The sequence below is a fragment of the Micromesistius poutassou genome (genome assembly GCF_964030765.1).
Source record: "Micromesistius poutassou genome assembly, chromosome: 19".
Classification (NCBI taxonomy): Eukaryota; Metazoa; Chordata; class Actinopteri; order Gadiformes; family Gadidae; genus Micromesistius; species Micromesistius poutassou.
Window position 1 is genome coordinate 5,221,618 of NC_140289.1, and position 20,778 is coordinate 5,242,395.

Below are 20,778 nucleotides of genomic sequence, written 5' to 3' on the forward strand. Positions count from 1 at the left end.
TCTTTCCCTTTATTTTCTTCTTATATTGCACCTGAATACTTAGTTTACAGTACAGTTAAAATCACTAAGACTTTGCATGAAATAAGTGGAACTGTGAATCAACTTCACGTACTGTATGTCGCCTGCTGTGACTTCTTGGTTTAATGTTGAATTCAAGATAACCCGAAACGCGGTAAAAACAACCTCTGACTTGTTCAATTCGAGATGCCACACCACCCGCATAAGTTGCTTGTGATGTAATTTCCTGGCTTGTAGCACTTATAGCGTTCCCATTCATCTTTGTTGGCATCACTACATGCAAGAAAGCTGGGAGGTTTCCAGGGGTGGGAATCTCTTGGCACCTCACGACTCGATTCTGATTCAGAGGTTAACGATTAGATTCTAAAATGATTATCGATCGTTATCAAATTTTTTTCATGTACATTTCCATGTGTGATTTTCAAAAATATATATACATCTGAGTTTGCTATTCAGAGTTTGCAGATCACTTGCTACTTTTGTGATGATCATTAAAGACAATCAACAGAGTTCTGCAGCAGGCAAACAGAATGTTATAGCAGGCGAACAAATTAAAAATATATATATATAAAAAAATATATATATAAATATATATATATATTTATATATATATATAGAAATAAAAAAATATATATTTTATTTATTTATTCAAATTCAGATTATTAACTTATCTGTATCGAGACGGAATCATTCTAGAGAATCGCGATGCATTGAATTCAATTATTTTTCCCAGAGATTTCCCACTTGTGCAACTCGTGCAGGTGGTGTACGAGGCATTTCGAACACACCAGAAATTAAAGTTTGTCCAACTCGTGTTCTTTCTGAGTTGTCTTGAATGCGGTATGAGTAGGAGTGTACGGTATAAACGGTATAGAAAGTAGCTACACCGGTGTGAATTCGCGCTACGGTATGAAGTTTTACCATACCGTGAGGCCGGTGTGACCAGTAGACAGTGTTGTATGTAACGTGTTACAAAATAAGTAAATAAGTATAAGTAAATACAGTAATGTAACTTCTTTTTCATGTGAAAAGTTACGCGAAACTACTGAAAATATGGTAACAAAACGTAGTTCCTTTTTCAATTCGGCGCAACGTTTCCCAGGGACCGATTTGACAGCGATACTGCCTTCTCAGGGAGTATGCTATTGCGCAGGCACACAGGCACGCAGGCACGCAGCCTGCGCAATAGTCCCTTCACAAGCTATCATTCCACACTGTACGAGACAGACGCTGGTAGCGTGAAGCTGTCTCTGCATCTCAGACATCGTTTCCGGAGGCATTTTCCAGCCAGTCCTTACGACAAAAAAGCCAGCGGTGGAACGAGATAACAAACGCCGTCACTGTTTACCTGTGTAAGGACATGGTTCCCTTTCAAAATGTTTAATGGGCTTTAAAGAGATGGTCAAAACACTCGATTCCAGGTACCTGCCCGCACACACTTCAGCCATATTGAGATGCCAAAACTATACGGCAAGGTCCGGGACCAAGTGGAGAAAGAAATCCATGCTATCCATACTGGAAGTAACTTTTGGAAGTGGAAGTAAAAGATTTAGCATTTTTTTTCTATTGCAGTTTTGCTCAATAAATGTTCTTAAAATACTTCTGTACTATGTGAAATATTTCCTAGTAATACAAAAATACAGTAATAGCTGCCTAACCAGTATTTTACCCCTTCAGAAGCATTTATATCGAAATTAGAATATAAAATTAACATACCGTGATATAATACCGTTACCGTCTATGCCTCAAATCATACCGTGATATAAATTTTTGTCCATACCGTACAGCCCTAGGTATAAGTCTTCAAGTTCAAACTGAGTATTCTCCTTTTAATTACTTTTTAGCGAATTAGAAGATGCCTTTATCCAAAGTGACAAAGAGTGAATACCAATGCTCACATTTACTTTTCCCAAACTGTGTAAATATTTCCTACAATTTACAAAATACAACTTTAATCATTGATCCAAAAGTCACCAGGCATCCCAAGTCCAAAGGCCATTTTTCTCATTTCATCTGTCACCTGTAAAGGGATGTTCATTCGATTTAGTATCCTGGATTTGTCTGCTGTTAAGGAGATCCTTCCGTTGGGTGTACTTAGAAGGTAAAACTTCGCAATCATTATCTTACCAAAAGTGTTGCAGATTTTCTTTTTGTTTGTTTTCTTCGCAACATTGCCAGTCAATAGGTTCTACTTTTTGTCCACATAAATGAGCACCTACATATGGAAACCACTACTACCTGTGTATTTATTTTAATTCTCAGTATTAACAGTTAGGCTGTCCTTCATAACTACTATGAAGGCCAAACGTCTTCACGTCCTCCTTGTTATAGCCATAGGTAAGGATGTTTCTATCCTCTTCTGTTGCAAATGTGAAATATACGTGAACATTTCTAATCAAGATAATGTAGGGAATGAACTATTAGATCAATGCTATTTATTTGACAAACAGCACATTGACCAAATAATAACATCCCGATTACATCTGTTCCATCACAATGACATATAACAAGACACACAGACACACAAGACAATTTTTGAGAAAAGCGTACAATTATTTGAGAACTTATTTGTTTGTCTATTTTTCCAATCCTGATTTTCTGAACAGGATCAAGAACTTTATCAGCTAGTAGATTGCATCTTAGTTCTAGTTCGTTCTGGCGTAATACAATACAATACAATTGTATTAGCAATAGTTATAACAAAATCATTAGCCAATATTTATTATTGATAGGCCAATGGTTATTTTTATAATGCACATTATCATTATTATAAGGTAATATAATTATACTATTATTATTATGAATCCATTAATTGTTTTGTTTCCTCTGTAGGTCTACTGAATTCCCCTCTGAGTGCAGGTAAGTACGTTCAATCCATTTTACAAACGTGCTATACAAAGAGCAGAAGACCACGACATACGCCCACCCTCCAGACGCAGCGGCGATGCGGCTGGTCAACGGGCCCACCAGCTGCTCCGGTCGAGTGGAGGTGTTCCACGACAAGGTTTTTAATCACAGTGAAGACTGGCCACTGCAGGAGAACGCATTTTAAAATCCCCTTCTGGAGAATTAATTCACTCGCACAAACTAGTTTAGCTTCAGTAGATTAGCTGTGTAACGAAACAGGAAAAAAGGTGTAACTCCGCCCCTTTCAGTTTTTGGTTTGCGGCCAGGGCTCTGATGTGTCCCCCCAGAAGTTCTGCTACAACATAACGGTTGGTTTATTGTAACACTGCTCGTGCAGTCTACTAGACTAAATTGTTGACTCTGATATGCAAAGACAGGAGCGTGTAGACCTCTTAAATAGAAACCTTAATGGTGATTTAATGTTTTAGACTCTTTTTTTAATATAATCGTAATTTTCTGTAACATTTTGTAAAACGGTATTATATGTGAGACTCTGTTTTTTTTCTGATAATAATTTTTTTTTTAATTTTACATAATGAACAACAAAGATAACAAACAGGGACAGCAACAACAACAACAACAACAGAAAAAAAAATAAAATAAAAAAAAAAATAAAAAAAATGAATGAAAGTTCATGAATACATTCATGAGTCACCCCAACTACACACACACACACACACACACACACACACACACACACACACACACACACACACACACACACACACACACACACACACACACACACACACACACACACACACACACACACAACACAGATGGAGTGGTCCCGTTCTGAGACTGGCGGGGCTGGAGACATAACCCACCAGGACCGGGCACCACACAGAGAGTGCTGAGAGGGATACATTGAAGCATCATTCTGCCCGCTCACAGTGAAATGCAACATTTTAGCATTAGGAAACATTTAATCCTGTTCTCCTCCACCTATAGCGCGAGAGGATCTCTTCAGAGAAAAAGAGAAGAGAAAAAAATAAATATATAAAAATAAAATTAAAATAATAATACATTTTTTTTTATTTTTTTTTCCCCCTCTTTCTTTGGAGTAATATGGCAGGTACCACCAAAGAAACCATAACAACAACAATAATAATAGTAAATAACTAAATAAAATTTCAATAAACAAGAGTGAACAAAATGGCTCATCATTGTCAGTGTTGTATCAGGATATATCCTCATCAATTTGATTTTCTTTCAAGAGTGACATGATTTGACTCAGAGAATCTGTGTGGTCACTGCCCAGATCTTGCAGGACAGAAGCTGCTTGTTCCATAGAAACAAGTTCCAGAAAGTCCTTCTGCCAGTTAACTATATCAAAACAATTTGGTTTCTTCACTTTCCAGTTCATAAGGATTAACCGTTTAGCTGAAAGGAAGGCTAGGTCTAATAAATATTGAATTTTTTTTGTGGTTGCTCCCTCTATTTGTTTTCCTAGAAGACCCACTGCTGGTTCTAAAGGAAAGTTGATTTTAAATAATTTACATAGATAATCTCTGATTTTTAACCAAAATGTCTGTGTTTCTGGGCAGTGCCACAGTAAGTGGATAAGAGTTCCATTAATTCCACACCCATGCCAACATTTATCTGTAACACCATTATTCATTTTCTTAAGTTTATGTGGAGTGATATAGGATCTGAACAGAATCTTAATTTGTATGATTTTATACCTGACACATTTTGAAAGATTATTTGAGCGGCTCAAGATAGTTTCCCATTGTTCTGATGTTAAATGTATGCCCAAATCTTTCTCCCATTGTGCTTTTATAACTTTAGCAAAGATGCAAGAAGAAGTACAACATAACAGTTTATAGATTTTAGATACCTTTCCACTGCCAGAGACTGCATCCCTGAACTTAATATCAAAAGAGTCATTATCTGCTAATATGATATTTGCAAAGCTTTGCATGATGGACTTAATTTGAATGTACTGGAATGTATCCGAGTTATTCAAACCGAATTTCTTCTTGAGTTCATTGAAGGAGAGCATTTCTCCGTTGCTTCCCAGGATATGACCTAGGTTGGTGATGCTTTTTTCTTGCCATGATTCATTACATTAACATTAACATTTAACCTCTTTCTCTTGACAATTCCTTTTCTCTGTCATAGTGTAAACAAGTTTATTGAATCTAAATAAAACTACCTGACTACATTTTGTAGTAGGCGATTGAATCGGTTCTTCAGTAATTGACCCGGCTCCTCAGTAGGGGCCCAACCGACAGCTCGCAGCTCTCCCAGCCTCCGCACGATAGGTGAGTGGTGCATGACACAAACAAGGTTGATTGTGACTGGACCGGAGAGTGAGGCAATATAAAGAGGTTCAGACTTGTTCCCCGCTTCGTGGCCCATAGGGACTGGGGTGGTAAGAGACGCCACAGAGTTTGATCAAAACGCGTATAGTCTAAATTTAGCTTAACCTCATAGGGGCTTAAACGAGTGACCTGTGTTGGACACATAGACCAGAGTCTTCCTCCACTGAGCTTAGCCGAGGAACTCTAACACGTACAAAGAGGGCCAGCACAGGTTAAGCCCCGGGGCCGAAGAGAAACCAGTATCGGGTACCCCTCTCCTAGACGTCAGGAGAGGTCTTCCCACCTAGTGCGACTGAAGGTTCTCATATAGCCCTCATACTATAAAAACCCATTATAGGTTGGAACACTCGACAGTAATCATTCATATATCGTCAAGGATCTGGGAAAGGAACTGAAGAATCTACTGAAAATGTTCATTGATAGAGATTACTATTGGGATAATTGGTTTAATTTAGAACATGGATTTGCATTCCATTGGAATTTCACCTGTCGGCCTTCTTAGTTCTAAACTCTAGCAGGGTGATGGAACCACAGATGTATGTACAAAGACGCCACTTTGACAGCTTTGGCGCGTTGCTTCAGATCAACGTTGCTAACATATTTGAGAGGCCAAGACTGGCTATTAAACAAATACAAGTAAACGGGCTGCAGTTTGTAATATATGATTTAATATGAATACAAAAACTAAAATCGGTTGTAAACATAATTGTGCTTATTCCATTGTATTTGCTTATAGACTTTACCAATATGGCAGCGAAGTTGACTTACGATCCAAAGGCCAATTCTGTGTCTATGTATATGTCTATCTATCTATCTAACTGAATGCAGAATTAGGTATTCAGTTCCTTCATGCTGCTGGAGTTTAGTTCAAAGATGGGACCAAGATAAAATAAAGATATTAAAGGAGTTATATCATGCCACCAGGTGTAAGTGTGATTAGCCATTACAAGCCGTTTGAAAATCTGCCTTTCCCTGTGCCCTAGTGACATCCTTATTGGGCCTACCTAGATGTATGTTGGATAGATCAGTCCACCAGCCTACCCAGTGGACTGTGGAAAATGTTTCTTATCTATCCATCATACATCTAAGTAGACACGCCCACTAGTGATGTCACTAGGGCACAGGGAAAGGCAGATTTTCAAACGGCTTGTAGTGTCTAATCACACAGTCATGGCAATTTCCTTTAACATATATTTCGTCTAGGACAGATGATATTTCTAAACGCAAAAAGCACACACTTGTAGACAATTTACCTAGGTTTAATGCATGCATACATTACTCTTTAGCAGAGTGAGTCCAGAATACAGTTTGACAGAGCTATTTATACAGTTTCCCATCCTCCCCACATTGTAGATGTCAATAATCAAATCAGGTAATGTTTACCCAAGACACAGAGTTGCCTGTGTTCTCATCAAGCAGAAGAGTGCATAAGAGGATGTCTTCTCCCTTGTGACCGGTTTACCCAAGTACGAAGGTTAACATTTTGATTGACTCTGAGGAAGGCAGGCCGGTTACCCATAGAAAAGGGTTTACATTTAGATGCCACTGAGGAAGGTGGGACAGCTGACCAGAGCACAAAGGCTAACATTTTGATTGACTCTGAGGAAGGTAGGCCGGGTACACATAGGAAGAGGGAGATACCACTGAGCAAGGTGAGACAGTTGACCCGAGCACAAAGGTTAACATTTTGACAACATCACTCACTCTGACCGTAAGGTGGCTGAACCAAGCACAGATTATCAAAAAATGACGTAAAATAAAAAAAGGTTATACTAACGAATGTGGCTTTAGTGTTTTTGTGTGGAAGAAAGATTTTTGCTCGCTATGTTTTTTAATGTCATTGTATTGGATAAAATATCCTAGCCTCCAGCATTGTTTCCTTTTTGACCGATATTGCAAGATTTTTATTTTAGTTTTAGACCACTGCTGAGGATGATGATGTCAGATAATAAAGTATATTAACTGTGCCAATGTGGATATCTCATAGCGATGTACTTTTGAATAAAGTAGTGATTGATCAAGTGAATGATTGATCCAAAAGTCAACAGGCATCCCAAGTCCAAAGGCCATTTTTGTCATTTCATCTATGTCACCTGTACAGGGATGTTCATTTTGTCTTTTTTTCGTTTCCAGACTGTTCCACTATTTCAATTTAGTATCCTGGATTTGTCTGCTGTTAAGGAGATCCATCGGTTGGGTGTACTTAGAAGGTAAAACATCGCAATCATTATCTTACCAAATTGCCACAGCCAATAGGTTCTACTTTTTGCCCACATAACTAAGCACCAACATATTAAACCACTACTACCTGTTTTTAATTTTATTCTCAGTATTAACAGGAGTTGGGCTGTCCTTCATAACTACTATGAAGGCCAAACGTCTTCACGTCCTCCTTGTTATAGCCATAGGTAAGGATGTTTCTATCCTCTTCTGTTGCAAATGTGAAATATACGTGAACATTTTTATAATCTAGATAATGTAGGGAATTAACTATTAGATCAACGCTATTTATTTAAAAAACAGCACATTGACCAAATAATAACATCCCAATAACATCTGTTCCATCACAATGACATATAACAAGACACTAGAGACATTCTAGAGACACACAAGACATTCTAAAATTGTTTTGAGAAAAGCGTACAATTATTTGAGAGCTTATTTGTTTCAGTCTACTTTTTCCAATGCTGATTTTCTGAACAGATCGAGAACTTTATCAGCTAGTAGATTGCATCATAGTTCTAGTTAGTTCTGGCGTAATACAATAATTGTATTAGCAATAATTATAACAAAATTATTAGCCAATATTTATTATTGACAGGCCATTAGTTATTATCATTATCATTATTATACAATGTAATATAATTATATTATTATTATTATGAATCCCTTAATCATTTTGTTGCCTCTGTAGGTTTACTGAATTCCCCTCTGAATGCAGGTAAGTACGTTCAATCCATTTTACAAACAACATGTGCTATACAAAGAGCAGAGACCACGACCCCCCGTCCCCCCCTCCAGACGCAGCGGCGATGCGGCTGGTCAACGGGCCCACCAGCTGCTCCGGTCGGGTGGAGGTGTTCCACGACGACATCTGGGGCACGGTGTGTGACGACGGCTGGACCATGAGGAACACAGAGGTGGTGTGCAATTCGCTAGACTGCGGCACGGCTCTGGAGATAAAGGCGCGAGCCTTCTACGGCGAGGGCAAAGAGCAGATCTGGTTGGACGATGTGCGCTGCACCGGCCGGGAGACCTCGTTGCAGAAGTGCGAACACAGGGGATTGGGCAGCAACAACTGTGGCCACGCCGAAGACGTGGGGGTCGTGTGTTCAGGTTCGGCTGCAGTACAACGACATATTTTTGTATTTGTTTTTTATATATCGCCTGTTGTCCTTACACTCCACACCATTGATTTGTTTATCTTGTCTTGCATGTCTTTACCCTTAAAGTGTAATTCCGGCAAAAATTGAACCCAGGGTTTTTTTTTCGGAATTAACACCCATAAAATAAGCCCTCCAGACACTTTTTTTCGTTGATAATAGAGTATAGAGCTTGCCCGGAGCAATGTAACAGCCCAAATGGCTTCCATGTTATTGGCTAGGGGCACAGTGAACACTTCCAAATCTGCATTTTTTTAACCACTAATATTGTGCAAAATAGCACCAAACAGCACCAAACTTCTGCAGTAGCATAACAAGTCGATTACTGTAAATAATTACAGCTACTGTAAATAACATAATCTTAACAATCTCCCCTCTTCATACTTGGCTGTTTTAAATTAGTTGGCGCCTCTATTATATTATTTACGGTAGCCGGTAATCGACTTGTGTGGACTTCCTGGAAACATGGACCTACCGGTAAGACACAGACTGTAACATGATGTAACATGACCAATGTGTCTCGATGTATCGTCTGTGAGACGGGGGTGTTAAGTGCGTAGCCTTGCAGCCATCCAGATAAGACCCGCCCTTGCTTAATGCCGTTCATCATGGACAGTGGTGTGACACATGGCAGTAGACCTTATAGGCCTACCTAGAACGGCGCAATATGCATCTGTACATTCACACGGGTTAAAAGGGGGGAAGCAGATGAAACAAAAGTCTATGTCAGTGGGGAAGCAAGGCAGGTTTTGGTCTACCTGAAGATGAGTTCAACCACGCCTAAGGAGTCCAACAGCCTTAGAGAAGTTTGGTGAAAATTTAGTATTGAGCAGCATATTGAAAAAGAAGAGTCGTCAGATTGGCCACATTGTGAAGTAGTGTTATATGTCTGTCCAACATGAACAAAATACAGATGACATTCCAGGTCAACTACCTGCCACAATGGCAAGGCTACAATTCTATCTAGACACCTCCAATCTCAGCACTTGATTGGTGACTGAAAAGAGATATATACATATATGCATACGTATCAACGTATCGTTTGCTTAGTTTTCTCTTTTCCATTAGTTACGGGACATTGAGACCCTAACTTATGGGAAAAGGTATTCAATAAATTACTTTTTGTTTGTGTTTTGCAGGTGCTGGTGCTGTTATATTTATAAAATCGATAATGATGTAATATTTAAATAATAATTATAAAATATATTATAGTAATTATTTAATTGAATATGTAATATTATCTATGAAACAAGCGACAGTTTCATTCAAAATTAATTTATGACCCTACACAGTAGAAAAGTCAGAAGTGATTCTTACTCTTACACAGTCACATAAATTTAATTCACAAATTCACGGATCTGTTGGTTCGTGGTAACTTGTTGAGTTTTCTTTTTCAGACCACATCAAGCTGCTCAATGGGACTCAGCGTTGTGAGGGTCGCATTGAGGTCAAACATGGTGATCAGTGGAGGAAATTGTGTAGCAGTGGCTGGAGCCAGAAAGAGCATGAGGTGTTGTGTCAGGAGCTGAAATGTGGGACCCCGCTTGTTGGACAGGATATGCCAGACTTTGGGGACAGAAATACGCTAATAGGAGTCAAAGCAAATTGCCAGGGAAACGAGACGTCACTCATGGAGTGTGAAGTCAAAGAAACAGCCAACACGTGTGACAGCGCCTCCCTTCTCTGTACACGTATGTTAAGCCTTACTTGTATTGTTATTGGTAATGTGTGAAGAATGTGTGTGCCATTTGGTGGAAGCTTTTATCCAGGTGACTCCACTAGTCACCCATCCCCCTTGAAGAGCCATGCTTGAAGAGCATGGCTCTTCAAGGGGTGTAGGGTGTGGGGTTGGATTCCCACTGGAGGGAATTGTGTAGCAGTGGCTGGAGCCAGATTGTGGCCATTTTTGCAATCTCAAAAGTTTGTTGAAATGTGTTTTCTTAATACCAACCACCCTTGAAGAGGGTGGCTCTTTGAGGGTAGGTGGCCCTTCAAGGAATCAAACCCCACACCACACCAGGTTGATCCAGAGCCATGCTCTTCAAGGGGTGTAGGGTGTGGGGTACTTGAAGAGCCATGCTCTTCAAGGGGTGTAGGGTGTACAAAAAAGGCCACAATGTGAACGACTGCCAAACAATGTCTTATAAATAAACATTATGATATTCATATATCAGACATTGTTATTGGCATTTCACTCTTGTTTTGTGAGTAACTGTCCCTTTCTGAACCTGGATAGACAGTAAACAGATTCGGCTGGTCAACGGGACGACTCGTTGCTCTGGACGAGTGGAGGTCTTGCACGAAGGCCAGTGGGGATCAGTCTGCGATGATGGCTGGGGCTTACAGGAGGCAGATGTTGCGTGCCGCGAGCTGAAATGCGGGACAGCCCTGGGGGTAAAATACCAAGCCTACTTTGGCCAGGGGGCTGGCCCCATTCTGCTGGATGACCTTGCGTGCACTGGCCAAGAGAGAGCACTGGGAGAATGCAAACACGCAGGCTTTGAGGTCAATGACTGCAGCCATTCGGAAGATGCTGGCGTCATGTGTTCAGGTAATCACTTTTATTCACAATTCATCTCCAAATCAAGTGGGAATTCTATGTTGACAAACTGGGAAAAGGGTTCAACTAGTTTTTTCACTAAACAAGTCAATGTTGGAAAAGTCCCATTTGACGCAAGCATTCAGTAGATCTTTGATTAGGTGTGATCATGGGATCAAGAGACAAAAAGAGAGGCAAAAGAAGATAGAAGGCTTTTCAGGCTTGACAAGTAAAAGGTGAGAATGCGTTATGTAATATACTATTTGCCCTTTTCAGAGAAAGTCAAGCTGTTCAACGGCACTAATCGTTGCAACGGTAGACTGGAAGTTGAACACGTGGGCCAGTGGGTGAAGATTTGTAAAAACAGCCATTGGGGCAATAAGGAAGAGTCACTGGTGTGTCGTGAGTTAGATTGCGGCACGCCGGATAATAAGGCTGTGAGGCTCAACAACAGAGTGAGTACTATTCAGGGAACTTTCACGGCCAGTTGTGTCGGCGCTGAGAGCTCCATCGCCACCTGCCCGCTTCAGTTGAACCCGAGCGCATGCGAAGCAGTGGTTGTTTACTGCACAGGTAAAAGATAGCTTATTGATTTTTTTTCATCATGTGCATAATTGAGGCACAACATATTCTTGTTTATTATTTTAGAAAACATTTGAGATGTATACTGTGTGTGTGTGTGTGTGTGTGTGTGTGTGTGTGTGTGTGTGTGTGTGTGTGTGTGTTTTGTGTAAATACACGTCCAAGTAGCTGTAGAATCAATGACTATTGTATTCATGTATTACGTACAGGCCAACCAGATATTAAACTGGTCAATGGCACTGATCGATGCACGGGGAGAGTGGAGGTCCAAAACGACGGCCAATGGGGAACCGTTTGTGATGACTACTGGGACATCAAGGACGCACAGGTCGTGTGCCGAGCGATGGACTGCGGAACACCCTTACTCATCAAACCTGGAGCCTACTTTGGCCCGGGCAGGGGAAACGTCTGGTTAGATGACTTGGAATGTTTTGGTAACGAGACCTCCCTCATGCAATGCAAACACACAGACTTTGGTGAGAGCAACTGTGGCCACATGGAAGATGCTGGAGTACAGTGTTCAAGTGAGTATCCTGCATCATTGCGACCATTAACTGTTCAGTCATTTAGCAGACAGTTTAATCCAAAGCGACTTAACAGATGCCTACGGGTAGGCTTTGGACATCAGGGATCAACCTTTAAGCAACAAATGTCATTTCAGACGGTTGTGTGATTGCGATTCTGATCCTCCCATCCTGTGTTCTGCAGTTTCCATTCGATTGCTGAACGGGAGCAACCACTGCTCAGGCAGAGTGGAGATCTACCAGGAAGGACAGTGGTCACCAGTGTTTAATGCTAACTGGGGGCTCAATGAAGCGCTTGTGGTGTGCAGAGAGATGCAATGTGGAGAACCGGTGGTGACCTCAACACCGTTCAATTTCGGACATGCTAACAACAGGCTAACAGGGTACACCACCACTTGTAATGGCAGAGAAACCTCGATAAGCCAGTGCTCCCTGAGAGGTTATGCCCAGACCAACCGGGATCATGCTGCTGCGGCAACGGTGGTTTGTTCAGGTAAGAACTCTTTGGGAAGTCTCGGAAGTCTTGAAGGCACACCAATCATCCGTCACTATTTTTATATATTTTATATTTTGTCCTAATTGTCCTAATTGAACAGGTAACGTGAGGTTAGTCAATGGATCCAATAAGTGCACCGGAAGGGTTGAAATGTACCAGCATGGCCAATGGGGAACTGTGTGCGATGAAACCTGGGATATGAAGGATGCAGAGGTGGTATGTACGTATCTCCAATGTGGTAAGGCCCAGAAGATCCCCAATTCTGGCTTCTTTGGCCGAGGCAGCACAAACATGTTGATTGGAGAAATTAGTTGTAATGGACATGAGCACTCACCTGACGAATGCAAACAGAAGAACATCGGTTCCTCGACTTGCAACAGCACCTCAGTGGCTGGTCTTCTTTGCTCAGGTAAGATAACTTAGTTATTATTGTATGTTCTATATTATATATAAATTAATACTATTAGACCACTCCCAAGAAAAGAACAATCTAATTCAAATGCATAAATATTATGTAGTTATTCCAATGACCGATTTTATATTTCTTCCAACCACCTGTCCACCACCACAGATGGTTTGCCCACGCGCTTGGTCCATTCTACGGGTCATTGTTTTGGGAGAGTGGAGGTCCAACACGCAGGCCAGTGGGGCACCTTGTGTGGTAAAGACTGGTCCATGTCTGACGCCATGGTTGTGTGTAGTCTCTTGGGATGTGGGAAGGCGGCGAGCATCTCTGGCAATGCACAGTTTGAGCAAGGCACCGGGCCCATATGGGAAGCCAGCGATCTGTGTTTCAACAATGAGGCATCAGTCTTCAAATGCTCACAGAGTGGATTCAACGGCACTAGCTGTGGCCACGAACAGGATGCCAGTGTTGTCTGCACAGGTACACTGTGAGCTGGTTAGATAATGTTATACTACTCAGAATGATTCTGAAGTCTGATTGCCAATGAGCTAAAATCTGGGTGATCAGGGTGTTTCACTTTATATGGCTTCATATTGTTTTCGACCAATCATGTTGCTGGAAGCTGAAATCTGTAAGCACTTCAATTGCGGACTCAGCTTGAGAATCTCCTGTTCTCATCCCTATCCCCTTCTGTTTAACATGTTTATTATTTCCCCAGCTTAAACAATCAATGTATCTTTATTTAATGCAGTTCTCATTTCATCTCTTCTTGTATCCAGAACCGATAAGGTTGGTCAATGGCAGAAGTGAATGTTCTGGCCGGCTGGAGATTTCACACAATGGCGAGTGGGGAACGGTATGTGACGACGAATGGGAAATGAGTAACACTGACGTAGTGTGCCGGCAGATGGGGTGTGGCCATGGCATTTCTTTTGGTGGAAGTACTGATTATGGTCAAGGAAGTGGCCCGATATGGCTGGACAATGTTGTTTGCACCGGTGAAGAGGACTCAATCACTCAGTGTCCTCATCAGGACTATGGCGAAAATAACTGTGGTCATAGTGAAGATGTGGGCATTGTATGTTTAGGTAAGCAAACACCATTTGTTTTGGAAAATGTAATTGTCATTTGTATGGTATTGATCTGTTTGTCTGACATTGATATGTTTTTTCCTGTTTGCAGGTAATATACCCAAGCCACATGTATCTCTGAACCCGGGTCCAGAGGTAAATTTTGGTGATAGAGTTGAAATAACGTGCTCTGTGTTAACCGACCACCTGGGAGGAATGTATGTCTTAGAAAAGACACCAGGCCCCTTCAGAATGCAGAGATACTCTACGAGCGAAACTGTAACCTTCACTATCCCCAAGACCAACTTGAGCCATGGAGGCTTGTATCACTGCCATTATCAAAAGAAAATCCAATCCAAAACCATTGACATGCTGGGAGATCCTGTTGAGCTCAAAGTCACAGGTCAGCATCACTGTTTTACACATTTCTGTTGTTTTCATGACATGCCATTACAACAAGGCGTCGGCCAATCCTCTGTGAGTTCTGTTTGGTGTCTCCTTCACAGTGAGACTACAGCAGCCCATCATCTCCCTGCCATCGGGTGGCCCCATGATGCTCCTGCCCACTAACAAAATAGAGGTCAAGGGAGGAAGCACCTTCGCCATCTCTTGCTCCATTTTCTCCAACTACGAGGGGGGGACCTTCTACCTGCGCAAGTCCAACACCACCACCACAAAGCATCAGGCATCGTTAGGCCACTCCATCATCCAAGTGGCTTACTTTGATTTCTCCAGCGTGACCCCACAAGACCAGGGCGATTACACATGTGTCTATTCCATCAATATCTCTTCACAATCCTTCAATTCAAAGCCCTCGAAAACACTCCAAGTCATAGTGTCAGGTGAGTTGCAGGACTTTGTGTAACCTGGTCAGTGTTAGTGCAGTGAATAGACCCTTTTCAGAAAGGTGTCATCGTAGGATTAACACAGGTGTGGGTACTTAAATGGAGCGGACCCTTAATTTGTGTTCTGAGCAACACAGATCCACATAGACCTATTATGGGTCTATGACGGATAGTTAAAAGCAAAGTGAATTTTTGCATGCCACAATTAAATACAAAATCAATGCAAAGAAGCGAATAGATGCGAAGAATAGAGACGTTTCTTGGCGGTTGGTGCCGACTGCGTGAAAGGTGTGACTGGCGCAGCGCAAATGGTTTTAATGGCGCAGCGCAAACCTAAATTACTACTTCTAAATTATGTTTGCTAGACTTGAAATGTATGCTGACCAGAGCTAGTGAGCAGAGCAGAGTGGTGCGAATATTCCGCTCCTCGCTCACGTAGCTGTTCACTCGGCCGCTCCTCCACTCAAGGTCGCGTCAAGTCGCTCCGCTCAATTTCGCTCCCCGCTCCACTTAAAAATCCTCCCGCTCCAGAAAAATCGCTCCACGCTCGCTCCACTTTAAAAGAGGGAGAAATAATCTACTATGAATTGGCACCTTAAATAGAAAACTTAAATACTAAAGAACAAAGAGCAACAGCAATATATTTCAGTCATAGAACATTTATTTGCTTTGCTGCTGTTGCTGCTGCAGTTCTTTCTCTATGAAATACAATTTCATGAACAGCGATAAGTACATTACAAAGATTGTATTAGGCCTACTTTGAATGGCAAAACTAACTAAACTAGCCTGTATTTACTTTAGCCTTCTACTTGATATGAAGCATATTAAAAAAACTCACGTTTTTCTTTGCTCTGTGTGTGTTCGCGTAGCACACTCATGTTTCCGCAAAATGTGTCTTCTTAGATTCCAAAGTGAATCTTTACTCACTGAAACAGTGTCACCACATGGTTGATCTTGCTCTACATTGTTAGTATCTAGTTTTTTTGTAGTAATGGTACACTTGTATGACTTCTCAGTTTCCTTTCTAAAATATTTAGTGAACTCTCCAATCTCCAACAAGCTTACAATGGCCAATATTTGAAATTTACCGGTCGTGGTTGTATTAGGAAGAAATTAATTCTGGGTGGATTTGCTTGGGCATGCCTCAGACTCGTGGTGTGAGCGGTATCGGAGCGAAATTGGAGCGGAACAGAGCGGCCGCTCCGGCCTCTAAATAAAAAAACGGTCCACGCTTCAGCAAAATTCCATCCGCTCCACTCACTAGCTCTGATGCTGACAGGCTTATATGACGCAGCTTCATGCAAGTTTCGCACGAAGCTGTGTCATATAAGGCTGTCAGTGTTGTGTTTCTCTCTGCATCACTCACGTCCTGAAGTCCTAATTGAAACACAAAAGAGCCATTTGTGACTAAGGTTTGTAATGTCCACCTAATCAGATATATGGGAACAAGAAGCAAGATGTGATGAAGCTTTGAACTCGCTTTGTGCATGACATCAGATTTCAGATTCACTTACACATGTGAGATTTTGGATACTTATCCCACCATGCAAGTTCTCATTAGAGGTCATTCTAACCTACCAGGGTATAATAACATTCTCAGTGTAATTTTAAGTGTTTATTTTTAGGGTTTAATGAGGGTTGGATGAGTCAGATTATGAAAGAAGGTCTATCACACTCAACATGCCAAGATAATGTAAAACAGACACGCATGTAAATTGTTTTTAGGGGAATTACTGGGCAGAAAAAAAACACAATATAGAAAATAAAGTAAATAATTGTATCTGAACATGTCTAATTTCAGACACTTACTTCCAAATCATAGTCAAAAACAAAACTCTTAAATAATGCCATGTGTTGAGGTTGATCCAATTCAAGCCTTAAAATAAACCCTATATAACTAGTAGGATAAAAGAGGCGCGTCTAAAGCGAGGAACACACTGGCCCAACCATCTGAAACGTTTGGGGAGACTCAGGCCGTTTCTCAATACCAAGTACGCGAACTACGGACTGTAAAATGTTCCTATATATAGCCTATTATTATAGCTTACATACTAATATTTTAAAACATGGGAATGCGAAATGCATCCTGGGATATTTAACGGTCCCAAGTCTACACAAGTCACCTCCGATGCATCCTCAGTAGAACGGCCTCATTGAGAACGCATCGAGAACACTTCTGGGTTTTACGACTGTACTCGCGTACTTGCGTACTTGGAATTGGAACAGTACTTGGGCTACGACTGATGACGTTTCACGAGAACGCAAGTACACAAGTACAGACGAGAACGCAAATTGAGAAACAGCCTCAGACGAGTTCGGGAACAAATCTTTTCGGTGTGTGCAGCTGTGTTGGAAGCTTTTGGAACAGCAAGGATGGTGTCCGGTCAGATTCAACATGCAAAATCTGAGAGCGTAGGCGTCTAAGGTATAGAGCCTCTGATTGGTTGTGTACACAACCAGTCAATCAGCGTGGTGTGTTGGAGGGGCGGACTAGTGCCACGAGACTAGCGCCTGCATCTCCCACAAGCGCAAAACGTACACGCTACTGTAGTCGGCAGTAATCTTCGCAGTGTGTTTCAATGCAATTTTTCTGCAAAGGGGTCAGACGAGAGGCAACATCGGATAAAGGCAGTTGGTCGTTGGTTTGAGTCTGGGGGCGTTAAAATTGGGGTTTCATTGCTGGTATATACGTATATATATACATATTCAGATAAATGTTATAAAAAACAGGCTTCACCCCTAAGCCCCACCCACAATATAATGTTATTGGTTACTGACAGAAAAGGTGTCTAAAGGGTAGGTCTGGAAATGGATATCAACATACTTTTGGTAACACCTGGGGGTAAACTCTTCAAAACTTTCTCCAACAGGATCTGCTGTCTCTTCAACCGTGACAGGAACCATGGTTGGTCTCGCGCTAGTCCTGATACTGTCAACCATTGTGTATCTATGCTGGAGAAGGAGAGGAATGGCGTCACGTTAGTGGCACACACACACACACACACACACACACACACACACACACACACACACACACACACACACACACACACACACACACACACACACACACACACACACACACACACACACACACACACACACAGGCTGCTTTTTTTGCTACCCCAAGAAACACTATGTTGTACTTTGTGTTTTAGGCACCATGGTACAGTTCACCAGTAGAGTTGGGGAAGTGATTAAAGAAGACACTGCAGAAATAAGAGATGGAGCACAGAGTGAAAGGTAAAGACAGAAAACAGATAATGTCCAATAAAGCGGTTCATAATTATTTGTCAATATAGAGTCCAAGTTGTTTTATAAGGGAAGACCGTGTGATATGTTTGCAATTCTTCATAGTTTAATATAGAGGCATGATATTCTAGTGGCTAGGCTTCCCAACGAAAGCCACTGGATTCAAACCCCAATGTCTTCCTTTTCCGTCCATGAGCAAGATGCCCTCACCCATGGCATGCGTCTAACACGACACTTAGTCGCTTTGCTGAATAACCTCACTAAAAGTTCATACAAATATGCATTATTGTCATCCTCAGGGCCTACAACACCCTGGCGAATGAATATGGCAATGGTTCCAACCCTGAAGATAAGGGCCCAAACGAGGTTGAGTCCCATAACAATCTGGAGAGAAATGCCGCCGAAGATCTAACCGGGCGAGTTTGTTACGAGCTTGAGCCACTTATTCATTCATGAAAACAAACACAGAAGTGCCAATGGGTTGTGGTGTTATGTAATCATTCCTATATTATCAAGGATCTGGGAAAGGAGATGAAGAATTTACTGAAAATGTTCATTGAGAGAGATTACTATTGGGATAATTGGTTACCTTTAGAGCATGGATATGCATTCCATTGGACTTTCACCTGTCTGCCTTCTTGGTTCTAAACGCTAGCAGGCTAAGATTTTAAACAAATACAAGTAAACAAGCTGCATTTTGTTATATATGACTTAATATGAATACAAAAAATACTCACGGAAATCGGTTGAGCAATGTAAACGTGCTTCTTATCAAGAGAAACCGCAGTTTATCCTGTTGTATTTGCGAATAGAATTCCCCAATATGGCAGCAACGTTGACATATGATCCAAAGGCCAATGCGGTGTCTATGTACTGTATATACTGTATGTCTATCGATGGAACTGAATGCAGAATTGTGCATTGAGTTTCTTCACTCTGCTAGAGTTTAGTTTAAAGATGGGACCAAGATAAATCAATCTATTAAAGGGGTGATATCATGCCACCAGATGTAAGTGTGATTAGCCATTACAAGCCGTTTGAAAATCTGCCTTTCCCTGTGCCCTAGCCTAGTGACCTCCCTAGTGGGTGTGTCCACCTAGATGTATGCTGGCTAGATCAGTCCACCAGCCTACCCAGTGGACTGTGGCAATTGTTGCTTATCTATCATACATCTAGGGGGACACACCCACTAGTGATAATCACAGATTATAAAAAAAAGGACGAAGATAAAAAAAAAGTTTATTCGAACGAATGTGGCTATGGTGTATTTTAATCTGATTTAAATAAATGCCATAAAAAAGGCATTGGTGTAAAGAAAGAGTTTGCTCGCTATGTTTTTTAATGTCTTTGTATTGGATTTTATATCCTAGAGAGCGAATGCCTACAGCATTGTTGCCTTTGTGACCGATATTGCAAGCTCTATATTTTAGTTTTAGACCACTGCTGATGATGATGTCAGATGACAAAGTAAAATTAACTGTGCCAATGTGGATTTACGCATAGCGATGTATGTTTAAATAAAGTAGTGAATGTTACTTGAAAATGTTTTGTTACTTTAGAATATAGAATATAATGAATGTGGCAGGGGAGTCAAAGCAGTGATCATAACAGTGGTACAACAAGTTGCAGCGACTGGATAACCTGCTTAATAACCTGAAAAACCTGTTTCAGAACCTGCTTAATCAGCATTGCACCGTTGAAGGATCCGGACAGTTTTTGAGGTTATTTGTTAGGACGTAAATTAGCCATGACTTTTGTTCAACTCAAACGTCTCACGGTGTATATGTGTTCCGAAGTTGGGCAGTTGGCTATCAATTATAATTACTAGAGATTTCGTGGGCACATTGAGCCTAGTTTAATTACAACATCTAGTTGTAATTAAACTAGGGCTGTCAAAAGATTAAACATTTTAAATAGCGATTAATCGCATAGTATTGGTGAGTTAACTCTTGATTAATCTTACTTTTAAATTTCTATTTTAAATCCACTCCAATTGAAGTTAAATGAGATTATCAAATGGAATGACATATTATCATTCATACCAAATGTACTTAAAAATGTGCAAAAACTAGACCAAGTCATCTTGAGGGAGTTTTATTGACTCACTAAGTGTGGGTTGAATATGAAACTTACGGAACACCACAGATTTGGGAATTGTAAACAGGCAGTTAAAAATTGTAAACCAACAGTTACTACAAGTGTAGTTAAATTCAAATAAGTAGCACCACAGATTTGGGAATTGTAATCAGGCAGTCACTTACTGCAAGTGACCTGACGTTTTTTACCTGTTTTTTTATTTTTATTTTTGAAGGAGCAACAGTCTATATTTTTGAAGGAGCAATAGTCTATAGACAGAACGTCTTACCTGGGAGAGTATAGACGGCGGGGCCGTTAAACCAGTCGGAAGGGGGAGGGGGATATCAATATCA

The 20,778-nt window shown here is 41.0% G+C and overlaps 1 protein-coding gene across 2 annotated transcripts; it reads left to right on the forward strand.

The window, feature by feature from the left end:
- The first annotated feature begins 2,095 nt into the window (after positions 1 to 2,095).
- LOC311363762 (scavenger receptor cysteine-rich type 1 protein M130-like) lies at positions 2,096 to 19,884 on the forward strand. Of its 2 annotated transcripts, none has more exons than XM_084483733.1 (18): positions 2,096 to 2,119; positions 7,386 to 7,462; positions 7,583 to 7,660; positions 8,167 to 8,193; positions 8,274 to 8,588; positions 10,033 to 10,326; positions 10,872 to 11,186; positions 11,451 to 11,747; positions 11,966 to 12,280; positions 12,465 to 12,773; positions 12,877 to 13,185; positions 13,348 to 13,662; positions 13,962 to 14,270; positions 14,365 to 14,655; positions 14,759 to 15,094; positions 17,968 to 18,075; positions 18,256 to 18,340; positions 18,649 to 19,884. In XM_084483733.1, the coding sequence occupies exons 3-18, from the start codon at positions 7,618 to 7,620 to the stop codon at positions 18,803 to 18,805; spliced, it is 3,825 nt and encodes a 1,274-aa protein (XP_084339859.1). In that variant the 5' UTR covers positions 2,096 to 2,119; positions 7,386 to 7,462; positions 7,583 to 7,617; the 3' UTR covers positions 18,806 to 19,884. The 2 variants fall into 2 exon arrangements, with proteins under 2 accessions (XP_084339859.1, XP_084339858.1); XM_084483732.1 differs by lacking the exon at positions 2,096 to 2,119 and adding an exon at positions 2,864 to 2,877.
- Positions 19,885 to 20,778: the final 894 nt, after the last annotated feature.

Bases quoted from the DNA above. Each gene is read 5' to 3' on its own strand.
- LOC311363762 (XM_084483733.1), top strand. From the start codon at position 7,618: ATGAAGGCCAAACGTCTTCACGTCCTCCTTGTTATAGCCATAG. The intron at 8,589-10,032 runs GTTCGGCTGCAG...TTTCTTTTTCAG, and splicing joins CGTGGGGGTCGTGTGTTCAG to ACCACATCAAGCTGCTCAAT. The intron at 10,327-10,871 runs GTATGTTAAGCC...GAACCTGGATAG, and splicing joins CGCCTCCCTTCTCTGTACAC to ACAGTAAACAGATTCGGCTG.